This window comes from Mustela nivalis, assembly GCF_964662115.1.
Source record: "Mustela nivalis genome assembly, chromosome: 10".
Classification (NCBI taxonomy): domain Eukaryota; kingdom Metazoa; phylum Chordata; class Mammalia; order Carnivora; family Mustelidae; genus Mustela; species Mustela nivalis.
In genome coordinates this window covers 63,111,544-63,126,759 of record NC_139029.1, presented here as the reverse complement: position 1 = coordinate 63,126,759, position 15,216 = coordinate 63,111,544, and the positions used below count along the sequence as shown (strand labels likewise).

General features: G+C 37.4%; 1 protein-coding gene across 5 annotated transcripts in view; it reads right to left on the bottom strand.

Annotated features, from left to right (window-relative positions):
• The window catches only part of NEXN (nexilin F-actin binding protein), a 57,359-nt gene that overhangs the window by 5,620 nt on the left and 36,523 nt on the right, over positions 1 to 15,216 (bottom strand). For all 5 annotated transcript variants that reach the window (XM_082686625.1, XM_082686627.1, XM_082686626.1 and 2 more), the window contains 5 exons: positions 14,042 to 14,230; positions 9,154 to 9,351; positions 5,969 to 6,190; positions 661 to 846; positions 67 to 427 (listed from right to left, as the gene is read on the bottom strand). In XM_082686625.1, coding sequence (XP_082542751.1) covers positions 67 to 427; positions 661 to 846; positions 5,969 to 6,190; positions 9,154 to 9,351; positions 14,042 to 14,230 — 1,156 coding nt within the window. The remainder of the gene's footprint in view (positions 1 to 66; positions 428 to 660; positions 847 to 5,968; positions 6,191 to 9,153; positions 9,352 to 14,041; positions 14,231 to 15,216) is intronic.

The following is a 15,216-nucleotide window of genomic DNA, read 5'->3' as shown; positions in this document are numbered from 1 at the left end:
TTTTTTTTTAAAGGAAAAAAATAATTAAATAGAATAAAAATTCTAGATTAAGTGATTAATTCTTACTTTCAATTGTAAGAATACAGGTACTAGCTGCAGAGCCTTTGTTGTTGACTGCTTTACACATATATTCTCCTTCATCTTCTGGGAAAGTTTCTGGTAAATAAAGGCAGTAAGTTTCTCCTCTTTCAATATATTGGTAGTCTTCTCCATCCTGCAGTATTTCTCCTTCAAACCACCATGTAATTTCTGGTTTGGGTTCTCCTGTTACTTTAACAGTAAACCTAACTGGCTCACTGTCTACAACCGAGATGTTTTTTAGAGGCTTCTTGAACCACGGAGCTCCTGATCTCGTTTGCTCCTCATCCTCAATAGTGGAACCATTCATGATGCTACCACCGTCTTCTTCCTCTTCGTCTTCTCTTTTCTATATTAAAATAAGTGCATTCAAGTTGGCATTTAAAGTAGCATTTCAGTAATGTTTTAGTAATAGAATTTCATGTGTAAATGGGTTTTTGCTTCCCAAAGACCATGAAACTATGCCTACTCCAATGTGTACTTTACAAAACATTCCATTGACTTGAAAGCTATTAAATTACTTTTAATCCCACAAAATTCTAAGAGCATATTTGAAAAATAAAGATTATGTAAGCCTGGTACCTTTTGTAGTGCTGCGTCAATTTCCTTTTGTTCAAACTGCATCCGTAATAACTTTTGCTCTTCAATTCTTCTTTGTTCTTCTTCTTCTCTTGCCTTAGCCATCTGTTCAAATCTAGCTTTCATATTCACTTTATGAGTAAATGGGGCCTCACTTTTTTTTGCAGGCTTGACATCAACATCTTCCTCCTTTATGAAAGGGGGCCAAGAATAAGAATTGCTTGTTTTCTAGAAACCAACAAGAGCTAAACATTAATAGTTAATGAAGTTGTCATTTACAGGAACACAATAATTAGCCATGTTTGGTTTACATATTTGTGCTATGCTTGGATGTAAAGATTTTCACTATCCCCTAATTTGGAAAAGATGAAGTTTTATTTGAATAAGTTTCCTGACAACCCTTTCCTCCCAGTGCAAAGATTATACATTATCACTGGAGTCCCAGTGTTTTTATTTGCTTAACCAACTCTTTTTGCTGGCTGATAGTACTAACAGAAAGGGGTGGGGATGTTATACTTTTTAACTGTTAAAATACTCCCTTGTCACAAGATTGTCCATCACTCTTCACACTCTTATGTAATACAGAAAATGCTATTTCCTACTTCATGATTTCCTTCCTCACCCTTAGCTAATAATTGTCCTTGAGATGAATTTCATACAACAAAATTTATTGATAGTCAAATGGCAGACAGGAGTTTTGCAGGTAGAATAAATGGGAAGATAACTGAAAGAGGCAGTGACCAGAAGTTGGAGAAATCACTGAGTTGAAGTAGGTGGTTAGAGTAAGAGCTATAAACCATGGAGATAAGGGAGTAATCTAAGATTCAACTATTAAAACAGTGTTGAATCTATAAAGCAATTTGGTGATAAAGAGATCACTAGTGGCTTTTGAGGGAGGTGTTAGTAGCGTAGGGTTATTCAGGGTTTCTAAAGTACTTTAGCTATAGTTTCTAATCTACTTAGACTTTTATGGATCTGTCAGAAATCTCACCATTTATATTTCACAGTACTAAAGAAAGTGCTTTAAGATACCACATCCAACTGAAGGATATTGTGAAACAAGCTCGAAAATAATTGTCTATATAAGAGAAATCTTGGTGTATGGATGTTTTGCATCAGTTTGAAGTATTGTACTTCAACGAATAACAAAGGAGGAGTTGGAAAGTTTTTGTTTTCTTGAATCAGATTTTTCTTTAATGTTGGAAAATCCTAGAACATCAGATACCACCTAATGGGTAAATTGTTTTTTTTTTTTTTTTTAAGATTTTATTTATTTATTTGACAGAAATCACAAGTAGATGGAGAGGCAGGCAGAGAGAGAGAGAGGGAAGCAGGCTCCTTGCCGAGCAGAGAGCCTGATGCGGGACTCGATCCCAGGACCCTGAGATCATGACCTGAGCCGAAGGCAGCAGCTTAACCCACTGAGCCACCCAGGCGCCCTAATGGGTAAATTCTACTCGTGACTTCAGTTTGAAATGATAAACCTAATGCCTGTTGATAAACTAATGCCAGACTACAGTTAAATGCTAACGAATGATGTTACAATGGTTTTTTATTAAGAAAAAGGCTAAAAGATGTTAAATACCAGTTTGTTCACTGCAGGTTTATCTCAATGGGCTTTTCTGAGGTTTAAAAAGGACTTCTGTTCATATGATAGTTAATTTTATCCTTTGTTTATCAGATCTTCAAGATAATATTTTGGCAAGTATGATAATTGCTGTTCTGAGACCTTCCAGTTATCTTGCTTTCTGGATTTAAGGATAAAAATTTTGTGCAGATTCATAACTGTTAACTCACTTAGCTACTTCAGACCTGCCTTTAGAAAATAAATTCAGTTAGTTCCTCATGAACGGAGAGAAAGTTTATGAATAGTCTTTCATTTCCTAAGTGTTGCTCTTTCTTGAATCCTTGAAAAGCCAGGTTAAAAATGTTTCTGGGAAATGAATCTACAGAGAGTCATGTTAAATGGAATGATCTTTGTTCTCTAGGTATATTCTTAGAGTATTGACTCTACCATAAGTATATCAAAGGAAGCAACAGTTGGGCAGTGAACTTTGCAAAAGCAAGCATAAGAGGTAGTTTTGGAGTATGCCTTATTAGAAAACTAGAAAATCAAACACCATAAGGCAATTAGTGATTTAAATACCAAATGAGTTATACAGATTAAGGGCTATAAGGATCTGGGATAGAATTCTTCGATTAGGGGCGCCTGGGTGGCTCAGTGGGTTAAGCCTCTTCCTTCGGCCCAGGTCATGATCCCAGGGTTCTGGGATCGAGCCCCGCATCGGGTTCTCTCCTTGGCGGGGAGCCTGCTTCTCCCTCTCTCTGCCTGCCTCTCTGCCTACTTGTGATCTCTCTGTAAAATAAATAAAATCTTTAAAAAAAAATTCTTCGATTAGGGGAGGTTATATGGATGAGGTAGACCTTGAAAGATGTCTGGAATAGAAGCAGAAGACATTGAAATGGACATTTTTAAAAGAGGAAACCAGATAATACCAGATGGGGAGAAGGGAGCCTCCAGAACTTGATTACACTCAATGCCCAAACAATGCTTTAAGGATATCTCAGTGACCCTTAATCTAAAGAGATGAAGAATGTCAGCATCCTTCACAGTCACGGGTTACAGGTTAGCCATGTCCTATTCTCATACTTTTTATGCCAGTAATAGCAATAAAACAATACGTCACCTACCCTATTTTTAATTGTACCTAAATATTCTGTAGGTATGACTGTTGGTGAGGTTTCACTACCTTTAACACAAAAACGGGAGCAAGTACATGGTGACTGAACTTTTCTTTACCTTCCGTGATATATTTCTCTCAAAAAATGGACGATCTTTTGGTCATCCAACCATTAAATGTTGGTGTTCTCCAGTTTTATCATTCACCTTCCAACTATTAACTCCTTGAAGATGGCTTTGTCTACCTATTTATTTTTTTAAAGACTGATTTTAGGGAGTGGGGGGAGGGGTAAAGAGAAAATCAAGCAGACTCCCAGATGAGTGCAGACCTCAAAACCCTGAAATCACGACCTGAGCCTAAACCAAGTGTCCGATGCTCAACCACCCGAGCCATCCAGGTGTACCCCGCTATTTTGATAGATTTTAATGCTATCCATAATAGTTAGAATCTATAGCTCCAGCCTCTCACCTCAACTCAGTACCTATGCTCCAGAATGCCTTTACCTTATCCAAATATAGTTCAAACTTTATCCAAAACTATTCATCGACTTCTAGATCTTCTAAATTCTTTGTAGTATCATTCCCTGGTAATCTTAAGGTAATGTTGGGCTTCTCAGCAACTATCTACCCATAAGCAGTCTGTTACCCAGGTTGGTTAAAAGTTGGGTCCATTTTTCTCCCTGCATGCTAACTTCATGCCTTATCCCTGTCTTTTAGTTCATTCTCCATGAACCCAGGATTCTTTAAAAATACAAGCCCTTCATTACTCTGTCCAGAAACTAACTGTTAACATTGTTCCCAGATCATAATTCCTGCAAGATTAAAAACACCCAGTATTAGCTAGCTACTGCTTTTCTAACTTTACCACCCATTATGCTATGAATCATGCCTTTGAGCAAAATTTCCATTCCCCAGATAAGTTTTTACAATCTTCATGTAAAGATTATAAAGGGGCACTCATCCCTGTAATCTAGAATGCTTCTAAGTTTTATTCACCTTCTCACACCACCATCCCCAAGTCGTTTCAGTTTCATATCCTACATTCTATACTATTTTCTCCATTCAATCCCTTTTTCAAATCCTCATCAAGCCGCCTCTGACCATCCTATACAAAATAGTACCTTACAATGTTAATTTCCATAGCTTTTGCATACTTTTTACTTACTATTTTGTTTCCTATCCTCCCTGTTAGATTCTAAACACAACATGAGCAAAGATTGTAGGTTTATTTACCAGTGTAGTAGTCCCAGTGTCCAAAACAGTCCCTGGAACGTAGTAGGCATTAAAATAATTTTTTAATGCATTAATCTAAAACCATCTTTTGCTTAAGTATGATCTATGTATAAAGATGCCTATTTGACAGTATCACTTCATATTTTAAAAATCTCTTCAATGGGGGCACCTGTGTGGCTCAGTGGGTTGAAGCCTCTGCTTTTGGCTCAGGTCATGATCCCAGGGTCCTGGAATCAAGCCCTGCATTGGGGCTCTCTGCTCAGCAGGGAGCCTGATTCCTCCTCTCTGCCTGCCTCTGTCTACTTTTGATCTCTGTCAAGTGAATAAATAAAATCTTAAAAAAAAAAAAATCTCTTCTATGAATAATAAAGCGAAGTTCCTTAACATGGCATCTAAGAACTTGCATGGCCATCTTGTTTGTGCTTGTATCATCTTCATCATTATCCTTTGCTGTTCTCTACAGTCTGTTTGCTTCAATAATAATGAACTGCTTACAGATCCAAGAATTTGCAATAATTTCTTGATTCTATCTAACTCACAGACTCCTCTGAAGGACTGCCCAACTTCCCACACCTGCTTTACTAGTTGAATTATTTGATGAAAATTCATTGCTAGAAAAACATAAGTTAAATGCTGTTAAGTATTATAAAATGGCAATTCTGGCAGAAAAAAATTCTCCAGATCCTATTTAAAGCAATATTCATAATCCTGGAACTAGACCTTGGGCTGGAAGGAACATTATGGGTCATCTAGTAATTGCCTTTTTAACATTTGAGGTACTTCAAATTCATGTCCTCTGAATTCTAATTTAGGTTCTGCCACTGAATTGTTGGCATGACTAAGCAGGTCATTAAGATTTATCGGCCTTATCCTTAAATAAAAAAGTAAGTATGAATAATCTCTCGAGTTTATTTTAACCTGTATGTATACTGGCCTAAGGAGTCAAACTAAAACTTGTGCCATACATATATTTTTTTAAAGATTTTATATACTTGTCAGTACAAGCAAGGGGAGTAACAGGGAGAGGGAGAAAGAAGAGGCTCCCCACTGAGCAAGCAGCCCATCTTAGGACTCAATGCCAGCACCCTGTGATCATGACCTGAGCCAAAGACAGACGCTTAACCAACTGTGCCACAAATATTTTTAAACTCCTTTTTCCAGAGTGAACTACTTGATGTTCAATATAGGCTATTTAATTCTGATAAAACCCATTTTGAAACAATGCTAAACCGAGGCAATCTTTAAAAGCCTCTTGAGATCTTAATGTGCTTTTGCTATTTAGTTCTCAGATTATTATATATACTTACGCTTAATTTTAAGTGCCAAAACTTACTTCAATGTTACATTTCTTTTAAGCTCATCATAATTACTATACCGTAACTCTTAAATATAGTATACCTCATGAAAGTTTTCTGCTTCTCGCTCTTTAATTTCGAGGTCAATTGCTCTCCTTCTTGCTCGTTCTTCTTCTATCTTTTTCTGTATTTCTTTTTCAGACAGTTGTCCAATCTTTTCAAACTTGCTTTTTAGATTTTTGGCTTGAATAGAGCCACTTCTTTTCAGTTTGATTAATTCTTCATATTCTCTACTCAATTCAAAGGTTTCATGTTCCTCCTCTTCCTTCAAAAAGAATAAAAAAATGTTTAGAAGATTTTATTTATTTATTTGACAGAGAGAGAGAGATCACAAGTAGGCAGAGAGGCAGACAGAGAGAGGGGGGAAGCAGGCTCCCTGCTGGGCAGAGAGCCTGATGCAGGGCTCAATCCCAGCACCCTGGCATCATAACCTGAGCTGAAGGCAGAGGTTTTAACCCACTGAGCCACACAGACACCCCCTAAAAAATAAATTTTTATATACTAAATGCCAGAAAATTAGTATGTACAATAAACCTTCCAAAATTTGTTCGTTTCTTGTTTGAAGCCAAAAATAAAGCTTAAAACAACCTGTTCCTAAAAGTAATGCTACAAATTTAAGACTTTAGATAACATCTTTTTAAAATACTTCATTATGGAATAATGGCTCAAAACTTCATTTAATATTTCATGATAACCTAAAACTAAAATATGCATATCAAGATTAGCTTTTACTAGGAACCATAGGAAAATCCATGTTTAGAGGAAGATGAAGAACTATAATTGTAAGAACAGTGGGCTAAGAGTCAGATACAAGTTCTAGTTATGACTTTGATACCATTTGGCCTTTTGCCTTGTCACTTAACCGCTGGACATAATTTTTTTTTTATCTCTATATAGAGCCAGAGTATCCTAAAACTCCTCCTATTTTTGTTTTGATGGTAATCTATTAAGTTAAATATTACTCTTAATACTCAAATTAACTGACTGAAGCCTTTCTACACTACTGTCTGGGAAAATCCCTATATTCAATACCTATCACTTCTACTCTCAGTTTTATATTCTGCTAAGACAGAAAAGGAGTCCATCAAAATTGGGTTCCAGTTCTTTAAACCATTTGATCTTAAACACTTTATATTCTGGTTTCCTTTGGAAACTCCTTTAGCTTTTCATAATTTATTACTAGTTCTTTGTATTCTTCTTAACATTAAACCCAAATCTCACTATATAAAGTGGTTAAAAAAAATGCAGTTATTCCTGGTATACTTTTCCTGGAGAAGGCCTAGAATTCCAAGTGTGGGGAGAGGGTAGCAGGGAAGGGGAAAGAAGGTGCAGAGGTGGGGTCACAGTGGATGATATGACATGAGGCTTAATTTCTTGGTTCAGCCAAAGGGGAAAAAGAAAACATTCCTTTATACTACCTTCACTTTTTTAGTCTATGTGAGTGAAAACATACAATTCCTATAATACCAGAAACCTAACAAATTTGTTATGTACCTCCTGTCACGGTTCCCAAATCATTCTGGTGAAAATTAATAATTGAACAAATATAAATCTAATTTAGAAGTTTTTCTAGACATTTTCAGCATCCTTTATAAAATAAATGCTATTACGTTCTTTTAAGAATTTTAAAGGCTAGACCTTGGAATACTTTCCTACAGCATATTCATGATATTTTATTATTACCTATCTATAGTATTTATAGTCTCTTATTATTTATTTATTTATTTATAGTCTCTTATTATTACCTATCTATAGTATTTACAGTCTGGGGCAAGGAAGTAAATATCCCCACAGGCCCACTGCCCCAACCCATTACATAAGAGGCACATTCTAAGAGACTGCAACCTCTGCATACGATCCCATTCAGTTCGTAGATCAGGACTTAGAGAGGTCCCCACCAAATCGCCTGTTAAACATGCTGCGCCACTGCCAGTTTGAGACTGGGACAACCACTACTCGTTTCACCCCAAGTCACGGCTGTGTGCTGATCCCCGACCCTGTTCATGTTGCTGCCAAGAGACCCCCCACAAATCAGAGAGGCCGAGGGTGACAGTGGAATGCTGGCCCCTTTTTCTATCTCCTCTCTTCTGCCTACACAAGTGGCCATCCAGATGGAGGGTGTCCGCTGTGGGAAGGAAGTGTTTAGACAGGGCCTAGCAGCATTAGGAGGTGGAAAAAGGTTGAGAATGCACCACAGAGAGGCAAGGGACAGCAGGCGGTTTGAGAGCGCCATGGCTCAAAGTCTAGCACATGCTCCATTGTCCAACCAGCTTTCACAACACACAAATTCAAAGATAAGGTGATTGCAATTTTAATTAAATTTTAATTTTTAAATTTTACTTTAAATTTTTAAATTAAAAATCAAGATGGCAACCCTAGAACATTAAACCATATGCACGGCCTGTCTAAGCATAAGGTCCTGGGGGGCACAAGTTGTATACCCATGAAGCTGATGCTGTATAGTCTATATATATATTTATATATATAGTCTGTACAATCTATATATATATTTATGTATTTCACTTCAATACTAGAGAAATCGTATTAAGATATTTATGAGAGTTCTATCTTCTAATTTAGTAAAATAAAACCATTCAAAGACTTGCAAACTGATGTTTCTATTAGAATCCATGGTACTCTTGTAATTTTATTTGACTAATCAGTTTTATTTCAAAGAGAATAAATATAAATGGGCATATTAAGCTCTTTAGGAAAAATTCTCCATCATAATGTAACCACATAATTGTGAAGTATATAGGAAGAAATATTTATTTAAGATACTATTGTAATATCTAAGTCACATGCAATTATATATGTTTTAACCTAGTAAAGAAGAAGCAGAGTTACAGCAAGCTAGAAAGTGCTCATAACTACGCCAAAACTTGTACCGAGTGCTTAATATGCTGTGTCTTTTTTTTTTTTTAAGATTTTATTTATTTATTTGACACAGAGAGAGAGATGACAAGTAAGCAGAGAGTAGATAGAGAGAGCAGGGAAAGCAGGCTCCCCGCTGAGCAGAGAGCCTGATGCGGGGCTCAATCCCAGGACCCTGGGATCATGACCTGAGCCAAAGGCAGAGGCTTACCCCACTGAGCCACCCAGGCGCCCCAGTATGCTGAGTGTCCTTTATGTGAACAATAATACTTAAAAAGTTATTGTAAGATACTACTTGTAAAATACTTATATTAATAAGTATTTGGAGAATATAGGTATTTCTTAAAATCTCACCTCTCCCATTTCTTGTCTCAGTTGTTCAAATTCCTGTTTTTCCATCTCTAGCTTATGCTTCCTTTCCTCCTCTGTTCGTCGCTTTTCTTCTTCCATTTTTTGTTTTAATAATTCTTCAAAATTAATTTCCAGTTTTCCCGGTGTAAGAGATTCTTGAGAAACAGTTTTGTACATCTCTGGGAAGTCATCATCTACTACCTATTTAAAATAATTCTTTCATTACTTTTGCCAAAATTACATAAACTAAAGAGGATTTTTTTTTTCTTTTTTTAGAAACTGTAATCACTTGAGTAGAAAGGCTTCACACCGAACTAAAAATTTGGAGACCTAAATCTCTTCAAAAGTATAAAACAATAAAAAGGGAGTAATTACTAGAAAATATAAACACTATGGTATTTTGTGGTTACAGAGGAAATGGTGACTATCTCTTTTCCTTTCCAGTGAACACAAATCCTCTAAATTTGTACTACGAGTAATTTGAATTAGATATTAAGATTTTCTGATACTGAGAACACTTTTAATTGAATTATAATTTATTTCCATTCTGCTAATTAAAATAGAGCATTTCCATTAAATCATGGTTTTGTCTGAATGAATTATATAGCCCATCATGATTCTTTCATAATCAGGTAAAAATCACTCTTAATGCTGTAATTTTTATACTAATTTATTTACTGTCTAGTTAATTAAATAATAATAGTTGATACTTACTCGGAGCCATGTAAAACACTTAAGCACTTTACATGTATTAACTTATTTAATCCTATAATCCTATGAAGTAGATATTACTAGTATCCTCCATTTTATAGACAAGAAACTGAGGTCCTGAAAAGTAACTTTTCCAAAGTCAACACAAATATTAAGTGGCAAAGGTGGGATTCAAACCTTCAAAAGTCTAATAAAATTATAAATAATGATTTAGATTATCTTTTTGTAATTTCCCAAATTACATGTCTAAGTTGTGACCTTGGGCAGGTTATCCAGCCTGTGTGAGTTTCCCTTTCTGTGATGACTTTTCACAGAGTTGTCATGAGAATCAAACACTGATAGTGTGCCTGATACCCAATGATAAGTTCCCAACAGGAGGGTTTTTTAAAAGATTTTATTTATTTATTTGTCAGAGAGAGAGCATGAGCAGGGAGGAGGGGCAGAGGCAGAGGGAGAAGAAGCAGGCTCTCCCCTGAGCAGGGAGCCCATGTGGGACTTGATCCCAGGACGCTGGGATCATGACCCAAACCGAAGGCAGTAGCTTAACCAACTGAGCCACCCAGGCCTCCCCCAATGGCAGTTTTATTATTACATTATCATTCCCTATAATAAAGGCAATCCCTAAATTGCAAATAGAAACTTCGGTTTTTAAATCACTGACTGGAATACATTTTACCATGAAAAGCAATTGCCTAATTCTGTTTTTCTATCCCCTGAAAGTAGAAAATAAACCTCTGGCCTGAATTGTGACCCTGTGGCTAAAGAAGACACAGGGTAATAAAAGGGCAAAGAGTAATTATTTATTTGTTCCAAGTTTTATATATGACAGGTTTTACTGAAGAATAAGTTTGACTCAGAAACAATGTGTATATGATTGCCAAAATTTTTTATTAATATATGAGCTAACTGAGCTGTAATACAAAATTAAAATATGGCCCTGGATAAGAAAACAGCATAAATGAAGAGAAAAGTTTCGCTTTCCTGAAACAGAAATATCTCTAGGAAACTACAGTTTCGGTTTAATGTAGTTTTCCTTCCCTGCACTTTTTCTACTAATGAATCATGGCAGTTTCAGCCTAAAAATCTGCCCCTGGGACTTGATCTCTGATCTTCACAGCTACTTCTTGTCTATCTCTTCTGAACCTGCTAATTCTCCATACATTAAGTACCGTCACAATGTTTGTGGAGTTTCTGTGCAGAAATCACTTGTGAGTCAAGGATTACCTAGTAACACACACAAGAACTAAAACAGGGGCCCCTGGCTGGCTCAGTCAGTAGAGATGCAACTCTTGATCTTGAGGTGGTCAGTTCAAGCGCCATGTCAGGGTAGCATTTACTGAGTAAGTAAGTAAATTATTTTTTTAAAAGATAGTTTTCATATACTCCACAAACATTTATAGGAAATTCGTTATGCTAGAATGCTTTGTGCCACATGCCTGATGAACAGTCTCAGCCTCGTGAGTGTACATGACAGCGAGAAGCAAGAATAACAAAGCAGGAGTCCTATGTCAGGGCAGTACTAAATGCTGTAAGAATGCATACAAGAAAGTCTTTGGAACTTGTGTTCTCAGGAAAGGCTTCCCAGAGGAAACAGAAAATATGAGGAGAAGACAGCAGAGCACAGGGAAAGCAAAAAAGGACACGCTTCATTCGGCATTTATGAAGTCTAGAGCTGGATGAGAGCACAGTATTTTGAAGACATTGGGGAAAATTTCGTAGGTCTGGAACAAAGATGGCTGATTAAGGAAGAATCAAGACATGAATCGGGGGAAAAAAAAAACACTTGGGCAATATTATAAAGAAATTTGTTTTGGTTTTTTTGTTTTGTTTTGTTTTAAGGTTTTATTTATTTGTTTGACAGAGAGAGAGATCACAGGCAGGCAGAGAGAGAAGGGGAAGCAGGCTCCCCACTGAGCAGGGTGCCGGATGCGGGGCTTGATCCCAGGACACTGAGACTATGACCTGAGCTGAAGGCAGAGGCTTAACCCCCTGAGCCACCCACGTGCCCCAAGAAATTTGTTTAAAAATTTTTTTAGATTTAAAATTTTTAGATTTTTGCTTAAGGGAAGTGGAAAATTTTTAAGCAAAATAGTAACACATATACTTTTTTTTTTTTTAAGATTTTAATTATTTATTTGACAGGGAGACTGTGAGAGAGAGAACACAAGTAGGGGGAGCAGAAGAGGGAGAAGCAGGCTTCCTATTGAGCAGGGAGCCTGATGTGGGGCTTGGTCCCAGGACTCTGGGATCATGACCTGAGCCAAAGGCAGCCGCTTAACAACTGAGCCACCCAGGAGCCCCAGTAACACATTTACTTGAAAGAAAGAGAAGGAGAGAGTGGGAAAGAGAACTCTTGTCTTTACAAAGAAGAGTGGATAATAGGCAAGAAAGCAAGTTAAACAGGAGTTGGTTTGAGGCTAGAGGTAACTGATGTGGGAAGAGATAGGTAACCCAAGCAAGGGATAACAACAGTGGAAATGAGGGGAAAACTGACTTTTAGAGTGATTTAGAAGGTAGAATGAAGGGCGCCTGGGTGGCTCAGTGGGTTAAGCCACTGCCTTCGGCTCAGGTCATGATCTCAGCGTCCTGGGATCGAGTCCCGCATCGGGCTCTCCGCTCAGCAGGGAGCCTGCTTGCCTCTCTCTCTCTCTCTCTGCCTGCCTCTCTGTCTACTTGTGATTTCTCTCTGTCAAATAAATAAATAAAATCTTTAAAAAAAAAAAAAAAAGAAGGTAGAATGAATGAGAGACTTAGTGAATGACTGGATGTGAGGCATGAATGAGAAGGTGGAAGTCTTTAAGGCTCCCAACTTTCTGATTTGAGCATCTAGGATGGTTGATGAAGCTAAATAAGCACGTGGATATCTATGCCTGAAGCTCCCCCAGACAAAGGAAGAAAACCAGGTCGTGATATCACTGAAACCAACTGAAATGTTTCAATTGGTAGAGCCTGCCATGCTTGATCTTTGGGTTGTGAGTTCAAGCCCCATGTTGGGTGTAGAGCCTACTTAAAAATGTTTCAAGAAGGAGATATAGCCTTTACTTGCTTGAAAACAGTTGTGAGATAACTGTGCATTTTGCAAACATTAAAGTGGCATAGGGTGTGTAACTTTGTGACAGAATTAAGTTTGGTAGCAATCACCCAGAAGTTGATGGGTTAGCATTTCGGAGAATTAAATAATTGTGATTAAATGCCTTTGGTCATTTCATATGTACTGGAGGGGATAGAAGGTGAAATGAAAGAAGGAAAGGGAGCAAGGAGGGAGGGATCAAGGGAAGGAAGAAACGTGGGAAGGGAAAGAAGAATAGAGAGAATGGAAGGAAAGGTACAGTAGGAAACTCCCTGCTTAGCTACTTCTGGAAAACATGCCTTCCCAGAGGAGGAAGATAATACTCAATCCTCTAAGCCAGGCACAGCAACTTAACTTCATGTCGAGAAGCAAACATCTTTAACTGACTGGTGTTAATGCCATAGGAGACTTTAAAGCTTATTTGCTATCTCTACTTTGGACAGATTCCAGGAATAATATTCTCCAAAGTTTAATTATTTTTCTTAACATTCGCTATTTTTTAATCTTTTTAAATTAAAAAATTTTTAAGGTTTATTTTTAAAAATATTTTATTTATTTATTTGACGACAGAGATCACAAGTAGGCAGAGAGGCAGGGGAGGGTGGGGAGAAGCAGGCTCCCTGCCAAGTAGAGAGCGCAATGCGGGGCTTGATCCCAGGACCGCGGGATCATGACCTGAGCTGAAGGCAGAGGAGTTAACCCACTGACCCACTCAGGCACCCCTTAAGGTTTGTTTATTTAAGAGAGAGAGAGTGAGTGTGTGTGTGTGTGTGTGTGTGTGTGTGTGTGTGTGTGTGTGTGTATAGGAGGAAGGAGCAGAAGGAGTCTCAAGCACTCTGTGCTGAGCGTGGAACCTGACACAGGGCTCGATTTCAAGACCTCAAGATCACAACCTGAGCTGAAACCAAGAGGTGGACACTTAACTGACTGTGCCACCCAAGCACCCAGATTTTTAAAATTTTAAAGTAATCTCTATACCCAACATGGGGCTCAAACTCACAACCCCATGAGTTGTATACTTTACTGATTGAGCCAGCCAGGCACCCCATCTTAATATACTCTTTAAAGAGCTGAATCCTAATGGCATTCTCCAGTTACATTCTATCTTACCATGCTTCTTCTTGCTTCAGCAAACGCCTTCTTTTCTTCCTCTATTCTCCTCCTGGCTTCTTCTTCTGCTTTCCTTTTTTCATCTTCTCTCCTCTGTCTTTCTATTTCTTCAAAACTGAGTTTGAGTTTACCAGGGCGGTATTCTTTTAAAATTTTTTCTGTGTCTTGGTTTTCCTCCTCTTCATTCACCTAACGAAGAAACAACTCATTACTAAGAACTGCAATTCATCAAAGGCAGGAATGAATTATCAGTGAAAAGGCACAGAATTGGCCACCACACACAAAAATATTTTCTTGCCTTTAATACATTTGATCAAAATTCCCTTCCTTTATAATGTCTTATCTGATAAAGTATTCAAATTCGGAAAAATTCCAAATAAAGATGTACTCAAGTTAAATAACAGTTCCCAAGAAAGTCAATTTATTTTTCCTTTTAAAGATTTTATTTATTTATTTGACAGACAGAGAGATCACAAGTAGGCAGAGAGGCAGGCAGAGAGAGAGAGAGGAGGAAGCAGGCTCCCTGCTGAGCAGAGAGCCCGATGCGGGGCCCAATCTCAGGACCCTGGGATCATGACCTGAGCCAAAAGCAGAGGCTTTAACCCACTGAGCCACCCAGGCACCCAAGAAAGTCAAGTTTTTAAATAGAGATATGGAGTGCTTGAAAAAATTTAATGGCTCATTTAAGAGTTCTATTAGAACTCTCTCAGAACTGTGGCAACTGGGTGGCACAGTCAGTTAGGCAGCTTCCTTCTGCTCAAGTCATGATCCCAGGGTCCTGGGATCAAGCCCCGCATCAGGCTGCCTGCTTCTCCCTCTCCCTCTGCTGTTCTCTCTTCTTGTGCTCTCTCTCAGTCAAATAAATAAGTAAAAATTCTTAAAAAAAAAAACAACAACAACAAAACTCTCTCAGAACAAAACATAAAATATGTGTGTGTATACTTACTATGCTTCAAGTATACCTACAGAGAGTCTCTTCTGTAGTAAAATAAAGTTCTCATTTTGTAATTTTCATGGATATTTTACTATGAACTATGGTACTTTTCTTTATACTAATCAGATAAAAGATTGCCTGGTACTATTTTTTATAAAATTCAAATTTTATGATTTTAGAGTTAAAATTATAGTTAAATATTATTTATTGAAGTTTATGATTTAATTGATATTTCTCTTTT